Genomic DNA, 10,899 nt, shown 5'->3' with positions numbered 1-10,899 from the left:
TCAGCTCTGCTTTTTGTCAGCTGAGCCCTATCTTCAGCCTTGTTTATATACACCGCCCCCTTCTTCCCATTTTTCAGAGTTTTGCTATCACTATAGCCCTCTTTCCCTTTGCTTCCTGAAGGCAGGGATTACAGGTGTTCACCACATCTGACTGCTTTCACATCTTGTAGTTATTCAGATAACTGGATTTATGGAATTCTGAACTACTGTTCTGAGCAACAAGAGGTCATTTTCTGCAGCCGTGACCTCACTGCTTGTGGCTCTCCCAAGCCTGTGCTTGTTTCCTCTCATGCTTGTGTGGTGGCCCATGCCTGGGATTCAGCATTTGGGAGGCTGAGGCAGTAAGAGCCTGACTTTGAGATCAGTCTTCGTTACTCCCATGTTTCCAGAGAAGATGCTCTGGGGTTGCTCTTCCTGGAATCTAACACCCAATCACAGCAGAATCCCAAATTGTTTCAAACTATGAACCTCATTCCAGGTGCGTTAAGTCTGGTCAAAACGTCATGAAGCAAGAAGCTATGTATTTTCTGGTCTTGTGATTTATGTACATCATCAGGCTGCAAGGCTGCGTTCTTCTCTCCTCAAAGGACACAGCGTGCCAACAGTACAAGCCAAATGACAGAGAACCGGCACCTGCCACTCCTACACGGTGGCTAAGTTCCAGCAAGTCACTTCTCTACCTGGGGAAGAGCTGCTGAGGTTGGAGTGTGCTACTGGCTAACTAAAGGCCTCGACAGAGTGACTTGAGACTACACAGCATTTGTCAGCATGCAGCCCCCCAACAAGGCAGGAAGCCAAGGAAACCCTTCCAGTGTTTAAAGCCCCCGTTCAAAGGGTGGCGTAAGGTGGACTTGATCCCACTGCCTTTAAAGAGGATGGCGTTCCGGGAATGAAGTGCTGCGTGAGTACACAACCCTCTCGGGAAGGGAGGCTTTCAGGACAGAGCACGGACGCCAGGCTCTGGAGGCCGTGCAACCAGAGCACACAGGAATGCATTTCAACTTTTATTTGAAAACAACTTAAATTTTAGACAAATGATTTTAGTATATAAATTTGATTTTGTTTTTATACAGAATATAAAGATTTCCCTCATTAATCTTTCATGGGAAGGGGATTACAGGCCAGAAGGAAGACACATTCTGCACACAAAGTACACCTCGGATGTGTGGCGCTGGAGACAAGTGGTGTCGTGCTCCTGCACATAAATTAGGACCAGGTGGTGACATCACACATCAAGGGGCAGGGGGGAGAAATATTCTAGTCAATCAGATTCAAGAAGCAAACATGACACAGAAACTGCAAATGAGAGCAAGTCGGCAGCTTTAGTCAGGACACTGCAGGTTCTACGGGGCTGTGGGGCTACAGTGTGCACACGGACACAGCGGGAAGAGCTACTTAGAGAGGCTGGAGCGAGGGAGTTTCACTAAAGCAAACGAATGTCTTGTCAACTGCCAAGACAAGCGGAACGAAAGGGAGCAGGTGAGTGTTAGTGTACCCAGGGCATGCTATGCCAGTGTCTGCGCAGCATGCTAGTTAGTTACAACTTCTTCATTGGTGCGGATGAATCATTAATGGTCTCGGGTTTTGCTTCTTCTCACCAAACTCAGGCATGTCTTATTTTAGATGGAGTATAGCTTTTATCTATAATTTCATCCTGTAAAAACATGTGAAGACAACGTTCATTCTGGGCCAGAGGATGACCAGCGACCCTGGAAATAAAAAAAAAAAAAAAAAAAAAATTTTTAGTCCATTGTTTATTAAAGATGGTGGTGGGAGGGGTCAAAACACACACACTTTAAGGCTAGGAAATGTGCACTATTTATTAGATGCAAGCATTACTCTGGACAACCCATAAGCTATGCTATCAAACAATGGTCTTTCCCTCTGGGTCATGAACGTGGTAAGATGCTCAGCAGGTTAAGGGCGCTTTTGGCCAAGTCTGATGACCTGAGAGTATGGTCCTTAGGACCTCACATGGTAGAAGCAAAGAAAGGACTCTGTGAATTATCTCCTATCCGTCACGTAAGCACGCGCACACACAGAGGCTGTGTGCTGAGTAGATAACAAAGTTACAGGCTTTTGTTCACCTCTCACAGAAACCAAATTATTAGTAAAAATGAATGTGTATCTAACACAGCTGCCTCCTCTAAGACCTGGCTGACTGGGTAGACCTCAAGGCTGGCACATAATTACACCGGGTCCTGTGTCAGGCTGCGGTCTCAAAGGACTGCTGCAGCCCGGCCCAGGGACAACAGCGAGCAGGGCCCGAGCTCAGACAGTCAGGCAGTCTGTCTGTCTGTTTCTCTCTCTCCTCACTCCCCAACCCCCTTCCCTCCTTCTCCCTGCAGCCCCAGCTAGGTGTGACCTTGTAACATTTCTGCTTAGCTTCCTCAATGCTGGGCCACATCTCTTATAGGAGGAAAGAGAGAAAGAGAGAGAAGGGAGGTGGGAATAATACTGGTTTAAGCTTATCAATCAACAGCTACTAAATGACGATCATAAATAAACTTTCTTACTATTTTCCAAAAGAACATTTTGCCATGAAAAAAATTTTAACGTACTTTTACATAAAACACGTTGATAATACTGCTACCTGCAATCAAACAAAATGATTGCAAATATAATGTACATTTTATTACTCACATGAGAATATACCTTAAATCAGAATCACAAGTAAAACTACTTTCTGAATGATGCAATTTTAAATGTAATTTGCATAAATTATCCAAGACCAACAAAGATAAAACTTAGGTCAACACACAATCTTCACTTCAACCACTCAAGAGCACCAGCATTTATCACATGGTATTCAACATGGGGTACTTTCAGTTCATTTAAACTGGACAGAAAGGCTGGAAGTGGCTAAAAGGAAGGGCGGCATGGATTTAGATTAACTTTAAATGACAGGTAGTCAGGGCTGAAGATGGTACAGCAGTTAGAGCACTGGCTGCTCCTGTAGAGGACCTGGGTTCGATTCCCAGCATGCATGGGACACATACAGGCAAAACATCCAAACACACAAAATAAAATACTGAATAAATAAAAGCTGACCTCACGGGCATTGCCCCACAGGGGTGGAGGTACTTACTTGTTTATGAACTGTTCCAGCCCTTGCTTCCTTTCCTCGATGAAATTGTCATCAAATATTCCATCGTCTCCTCTAAAAGGAAGCTGCCGCAAAAATGCTTTCCCAGGGAGTGGGGGAACTACAACCTAAAACAACAGGAACAAAGTGAGTCCTGGTGATGCCAGCCCAGGAGCCACACCCATCCACCAGAGCACAACTGTCCACAAGGTGGGACAAGAGACCAAGCCTCACAAGTTGTCTTTGACCTCCAAATATACAGTGTGGCACTCATGTGGCTACACACATGTGCGTGTGTGTGCGCGTGCGTGCATGCATACACACACACACACACACACACACACACACACACACACTAAAATGTAGTAAGAACATGTATATGTCGAGCGTCAAGTGTGGTATATGCTTTTAGTCCCAGCACTTTGAAGCAAAGGCAGGCAGATCTCAGTGAGTTCCAGGCCAGCCAAGATTACATAATGAGATCTTTTCTTAAAAAAAAAAAAGTAGCAGGGATCCATCCCATAATCAGCTTCCAAACGCTGACACCACTGCACACACTAGCAAAATTTTGCTGAAAGGACCCAGATATAGCTCTCTCTTGTGAGACTATGCCGGGGCCTAGCAAATACAGAAATGGATGCTCACAGTCAGCTATTGGATGGATCACAGGGCCCCCAATGGAGGAGCTAGAGAAATTACCCAAGGAGCTAAAGGGAACTGCAACCCTATAGGTGGAACAACAATATGAACTAACCAGTACCCTGGAGCTCTTGTCTCTAGCTGCATATGCATCAAAAGATGGCCTAGTCGGCCATCACTGGAAAGAGAGGCCCATTGGACTTGCCAACTTTAGATGCCCCAGTACAGGGGAACGCCAGGGCCAAAAAGGGGGAGTGGGTGGGTAAGGGACTGGGGGAGTAGGTATGGGGGACCTTTGGGATAGCATTGAAAATGTAAACGAGGAAAATACCTAATTAAAAAAAAAAGGCAAGCTTGGCTGAAGAGTAGCTCTGAAAATCCATTTGTCAAGAAAAATTTTGTGCACTGCTTATTTAATACTGGATATTTGTATATGAAAATTATATATAAGCATGAAGTTTCATTGACTAAATACATACCCACGAGTCAAACAATTCTAATAATTATCAGTAAATTTTATGTTCAAATAAAATATTTCATACAAATACAAGATATCATTAAATGCAGATCAAATAGCTAAAATATATACAAATTGTTTAAAAATGAAAAAAAAAGTATAAGGCACAACACAAAGTCAGGAGACAAAAAATACCCTCACAAGGACAGCCATTTTACCTACAAACTTGTTTAAATACACAACTGAAAAGAAAACACAGAAGGCAGAGTATAGTTCAGTGTTAGAGTTCTTGCCTAGCAAGAGTGAGGCCCAGGTTTAATTCTCAGCACTGTAAAAACCAAATCAAAGGAACAAAGGAACAAACAAAAAAGGCATGGCTCTGGAGCCAGATGGCCAGCTGTGGATGTGGAGAAGTCCAAGAAGACCAAGGCTCTTCAAGGTGGTGTCCACAGGTTTCTTCTTGAATTTATCAAACAACTATACAAAGACAACAACATCCTGTCATTTGGGACTGAGACAAAGGTTCCTGAGCCTCTCAACACATCTAATACTCCGTGGGAAAGATGATGCTTCAGCGCTGACCAAACTCAAGCCCCAGCTAAAGAACACAATGTTCTTTCTGTACAGTGTAGCTGTTGTCAAGAATCCCTTCACCCAAGGAGGGCTGCCCGTTCTCACTTGCGTGTGAAGGATCCCATCCTAGGCACTGTGGCCATCTTCTCACAAGCCATCAACTTTCCCCCAAACTTCCTTTTCTACTCTTTCTCCAAAAACTATCATTTCTTCTTTCCCACTCTCAGAAGTCCCCAGTCCTTCCCACTGAATGGACTCACGGACTCAGCTTTCCCTTCTGGGACTTTCTAAGACATTTGGTTCCTCTAGCCAGCACCTACCTACCTACACAATTCAGTTCCTTTGTCCATCCTGGAGTCTCACACCCGAGCTGTGCTTCCTCCTTCACCCAGGGCCTTGCCAATGTTAGGCAAGCAAGGAAACTGATGTAGAAAATCAAGAACTCAAGGCCAGCCTCAGCGACAACAGGGGGATTGAGGTTAGCATGGGACCCGGTCTTAAAACAAACACTACCAAAATACAACTGTTGCCATGGTTCTAGGGGCTGTAACCCTAAGCAGCACCCCACCTAAGGAGCTGCAGCCCCAGACCAGGAGCTCAGCTCTATGACCCTGGTCCTTTTAGTCGGGTCCTTCCTGTGCAGCTCTGGGAACTTATGCTCCCTGCCTCTGGCTCTGGAGTGACGACAGCATTGTAGACATGTGCTCTGCCGCAGGCTCTGTTTCTTTACAAATTTACCCTAAACTAGTAACTCACTGAAGTTAAAAATGGAAGGACCAGATCAACTGCACACAGACAAGAGGGGGGCAACAGAAAACAGCAGCAAGGAAATGAACAGGAAACCGAGCAGATGCTCAAGACACACTCTGCAATCCCTTCCTTCCTAGATCTGCTCTTCGATGATTTAAAGGACTTACTTCCAGAAGTCTCTGTTAGAACCAACACATCTCTTTCCCACATTGTCAATGTGTCAAATTAAGTGTTAAAACCTGCACAGAGAAAGGACCCTGTCCCACAGTTCTAACAGCGCCTACATGGAGGGAAGATACACATACAAAATGGTCTATTAAGGAAAAAAAAAGGCTGGGAGGTGTGTGTGTGTGGGGGGGGTGGGGGTGACACACACCTTTAACCCCAGCACTAGGGAGACAGAGTCAGTCCAGGTCTCTGTCGTTTGAGGCCAGCCTGGTCTACATAGTGAGTTTCAGGACAGTCAAGACTACACAGAGAAACCCTGTCTCAGAAAAATCAAAAAAGGTGGAGATATGCTCAGCAGGTAAAAGCACGGAGCACTGGCTGCTCCTACAGAGGACCCAGGTTTAACTCCCAGAAGGCAAATGGCAGCTCACAACTCTGCAGCTCCATTTCTCAGACTTGGGCCTTCCCTGGCATACAAATAAAATGTAAGATCACAACAAAATAGCCCACCCCAACCAAAAACAATAGAGCAGTGTACTAAAGAATCACCTTTAATTCAAGAGAAAGATGCGTAAGATGCTGTGCTGTATTTTCAAGGTTTCATGTAGCCCAGGCTATCCTTGAGTTTATGACCACTCCCCCAACCCTGCTTCCACCTGGGATTATAAGCTTTGGTCACCACGTAGACATTTTTGTTTCCTGTAGATATATATTCTTCCTAACAATGTTCAAAATAGTAAGTAGAATGGACCTTATAATTAGCAGGCCAGATACCTATAGAAGTCATGAATGGCTTATCTAGCAAAGATCCTCTTAAGCATCAAATAAATTAAGAAAACGTTGCTACATTTGCTGACTTATTTGTGCATGTGTGTGCTTAAGTGTGTAGCACATGTATGTGCACACTCCTAAAGGTGCGCGTGTGGATGACTCACAGGAGTCAGATCTTTGCTTCCCTTGTGTGAGCTCAGGTCATCAGGCAAGTGCCTTTATCTGCTGAGCATCTATCTCAGCAGCGTCATAGCCAACAATCTTTAAGTAGAACGAAAAGATTTAATTAGAATGCCTTTACTTCAGCTCAGATGGCCTCAATCATTCCGTGGCTAAGGATGACCTTATGCTTCTGGCCCCCCTACTGGGACTACCTGCAGGTGCCATCACGCTGGGTTTGTGTAGTGCAGGGATCTGAACTCAGGGCTCTGTGCATCAGAGGCAAGCACTCTACTGACTGCTGCATATATTCAAAGTTAATCAGAATTCTTTTTATCAATCTGCAGCCAGGAGTAGTAGGGCACACTCGTAATTTCAACATGTAGAAGCAGGAGGAAAAGACCTCAAGGTTATCTTTGGTTACACGGAGTTTGAGGGCAGTCTAGACTGTGTGAGACCCTGTCTAGAACACTAACACTTCTTGTATTTGTTTCTGTATGTGGGTTAAAAGGAAGATGTCTGCTAAATATACTGTTGAAAGCTAAAGAATCAAACCATGATGACAGATATTGAATGTCAGTTTCTAGCATAGGCCTTCGAGAAAAACAAATAACAGAAGGACCCACGTATGTTGCTCTTCGAAATGATGTGAGTAAGATTTCCAAACAGGCTGGACTCCCAAGATGCTTGCATAGTCCATGAGTACAAAGTAGAATGGCCCACAAAGACTGCAGAGCAGATAGATAGATGGTAAGGAACCTGGAGTTACTGTTTTACACTTTAGACAGTACAACATAATAAAAAGGCAGCCCAACTAAACAGACAAAATATCTCAGTCCACTTTTCTCCAAAGAGCACAGACTCAAGGAGTAAATGAAAAAAAGGTCAGCAGCAACACTGGCCACCAAATGGACACCAAAAGCCCAGTGATCCACTCACTCCCTACGCGACCAACACGGCTAAGAGTGATAAGCAGCACCGGAGAGCCGTGGGTTGCTCACACTGAGGGCAGGAAGGAGAATGAAATGCTGCACATACGGTACAATGGCACGGGAGCTGAAAGACAAACCTGGCTGGGCTACAAGGTGAGTTGGATGCTAGTCTGGGCAGCTTTCAACTTTCAAAAGAGAGCAGGCGTAGTTATGGGCTGGCAAGATGGATCAGGGGGTAAAGGCACGTCTGCCAAGCCTCATTTGATTACCTCCAGTGTAAAAAGAGAACTCACTCCTGAGAGCTGTCCTGGCTGTGACACTCATGACTGCAGGCACACATGCACATACCCAAATGTAATAACAAAATCTTAAGTTATGTAATTCAGCAACATAATCGTAGGTGGTTAGTCAAGAACAGTAGCAACCTAAGCATCTATCGAATGATGAATCGCTAGAGATCGGTACCTATCTTTGTGGATGGGCATTCTTCTAACGCGTGAGTCCCTGGGTTTCATTCCTAAGATGGCAAATGAAGAAAGATAATAAGAGCTGGAAAGATAGCTTGCTGGCTAAGAGCACTGACTGCTCTTCAAGAGAACCCAGGTTCCATTTCCAGAACACACATGGCAGCTCACACTGTCTGTAATGCCAGTTTCAGGACAGCTGACACCTTCTGGTCTCTCTGCACACACAGAGCACAGACAGACAGACAGACAGATATACAGGCAAACACCCACACACATAAAATGATAAATAAATCTTTTAAAAAAGGAAAACTATTGGGCAAATAAAAAAATGGTCTTTCTATACAACAGGCTATTATTTTGCAATAAAAATCAATAATGGGCCAGGGAGATGGCTCGACAGTTAAAAGCCCTTGCAGTTTTTACAGAGAACCCAGGTTCTGTTCCCACCATATACACAGCAGCTCACAACCATCTGTAACTCCAGTCCAGCGGATCTGATGCCCTACTCTGGTCTCCTCAAGTACCTGATAAGCCTTCATATGAGGCAAAATAATAAGCACACAAAATGAAATCTTTTAACAAGTGTGACATGTGCTACAATAGGATAAAACCTCGAGAACATGCAAACTGAGAGAAGCAGCATACAACACTAGGTATTCTGTGCTGCCATAAGGCCATAAAGTGCATACACGGTTGACAAGGATGGAGAGGAGAAGCTGAGAAGAGACTGGCCATCACTACCTAGAGACAGACACAGGAGTCCTTTTTACTCTTTCTCTCCCTTCCTCTTTCTCCCTTCTTTTCTCTAGAGATGGTCTTGTCATGCTGCTCTAGCTGGCCTGGGACTGTAAACCTACAAGGTCATGAACTTTCAGCAACCCTGCCTCTGTTGCCCGAGTGCTGGGACTACTCACAGGTAGGTAGGTTCCAGCGGGCTGAGCAAGCTTCTTTTAAAAGGATAATTGATGATAATGAGTTCCTACACTGTGGTTATGGGCTGTGTAATTCTGAACATCTTAGGTGAATTATATCACTAACTGTAAAGCACACAATTTATCTCTTGATAAAGCAGTTGCTGGGGGGGGGGAAAGTATATAATCAGCAACATTTATTAAACATTCCAGGAGCTGGAGAGATGACTCGGTGGTCAGGAACACTGGATGCTCTTCCAGGACCCCGTTTTAACTCCTAGCACACACATGCAGCTCACAACTGTGTGTAACTCCAGTTCTAAGAGGATCCAGCACCCTCATGCATACATACTTGTAGGCAAAACACCCATGGACTTAAAATAAAAATAAATAAATCATTTAAAAACATTCCAGTGTGCATATAAGCAATGTTTGGGGGAAAAAATGCAGCCTACCAAAATACTTCTTCATGGTCATTAAAATTTTTATTTTCCTAAATTGTTCAATTTGCCTTATTTTTTATCATATACATACATATGAATGTACATACATTTGATTTTTGAGATAGGGTTTCTCTTTGTAGCCCTAGCTGTCCTGAAACTGACTAGCCTGAACTCAGAGATCCTCCTGCCTCTGTCTCCTAGGATTGAAGGCGTGGGCCACCATGCCTGGCTTTATGTTTTTTATTTCCTACTTGTTTTAGACAGTTAGATCTTCTATCTACAATTACCAGCAGCCGTATATTGTAGTCCTTAATACTCTCCAGATTTTCCAAAGTCTTTAACTGAATTCACCTGTCCACTGATTTCTATGTGGTTTGGTACATGCTAAACATGCACTTTGCCACTGAGATGCACCCCTGGTCTCTACTCATGATATCTGTGTTATAAACTATGCTCCTATAAAAACCTGGGTTTAGCTTTTAAACTCCTCACACTCTGCTAAGTCTGTGTGCACAGCCCCAAAACAATATCATATATAAGACTTCTCAGGTGTGTCTCCTATGCCCACACAAGCTCATCTCAAGAATATCCATCTACCAGACAATAAGATCATCATTTTTATGAAACTTCTACATACGTGTGAGATAATAAAATATGCAGACTATGAGTTAAACAAAATTGGAAAATTATACTGCCCTTGAGGATGAGGAAGGACTGAGAAGGGCTATTACAACGTCAAGCTGCAAAGGCCCAGTTGCACTACTGAGCAGAAAAAAGAGCTCTGAACAGTGAGGACGACTGTCCTCTACTCAGGTACAGCCTGAGATGGACCCTTCACATAAGTCCTGCACCGGCTTTCACCCACATTCTGGAGCTCTTAAGTTAGAACTGGCACATTTTGCTTTAAAGTTACATGGTAAGTCAGAAAAGCATAGCTCCACTGTAAATAAGTCTTACCTTGCTCTCTCTTTCTAGTTCACTTCGAAGCCACTCAAAGTCACTGTATCTTCTTCTAACAGTAGATTCCTTCAGCTTGAAGATAGGAAGATTTGTCTGAAAGCAAAACAGTCACTCCTAAGTTGAAGAACATTAAGACATTCAGAAAGGGAGGGAAATGTCTGGCACACTGATAAGGTGACAAACATGGTTACCATACAAACACTGTAACATTATTAAGCACAATGCCCAGGCTAAGCCTTGACTACCCCTCACTATGTAGACTAGGCAGGCCTTGAACTTGCTATCATCCTGTCCTGGCCAGTTAACTCTTCTTTTGGCAATGCTGGGCCGGAGCAGCGGCTCCTCACACCAACCTGAGTCTCATCTCCAGTTCAAAAATGTAACTGTTTTGTTTTCTCCTTTGAAATTCACTTCTCTTGAATGTGGGTGAGAGGGTGTCTGGGTGTGCACGTGGAGGTCTGAGCACAACCTTGTGGGTTAGTTCTTTCCTTCTACCATGTTTTGAAGTAGGGTGTCTTGTTTTAGCTGCTAATCTGTGTATTCTCGTGTGTCTGGCCTGCCAGCTCTGAGCGAGTCATCCTGCT

General features: G+C 44.1%; 1 protein-coding gene across 1 annotated transcript in view; it reads right to left on the bottom strand.

The window, feature by feature from the left end:
• Positions 1-992: 992 nt before the first annotated feature.
• Positions 993-10,899, bottom strand: part of Snx3 (sorting nexin 3) — a 33,316-nt gene continuing 23,409 nt past the window's right edge. The window contains exons 2-4 of the mRNA NM_017472.4: positions 10,313-10,408; positions 3,089-3,213; positions 993-1,709 (exon numbers count right to left, since the gene is read on the bottom strand). Coding sequence (NP_059500.2) covers positions 1,604-1,709; positions 3,089-3,213; positions 10,313-10,408 — 327 coding nt within the window. The 3' untranslated portion in view covers positions 993-1,603. The remainder of the gene's footprint in view (positions 1,710-3,088; positions 3,214-10,312; positions 10,409-10,899) is intronic.

This window comes from Mus musculus, chromosome 10, assembly GCF_000001635.26.
Source record: "Mus musculus strain C57BL/6J chromosome 10, GRCm38.p6 C57BL/6J".
Lineage (NCBI taxonomy): Eukaryota > Metazoa > Chordata > Mammalia > Rodentia > Muridae > Mus > Mus musculus.
Note: the sequence above shows the minus strand (reverse complement) of the source record. Positions and strands in the feature narration are given on the sequence as shown.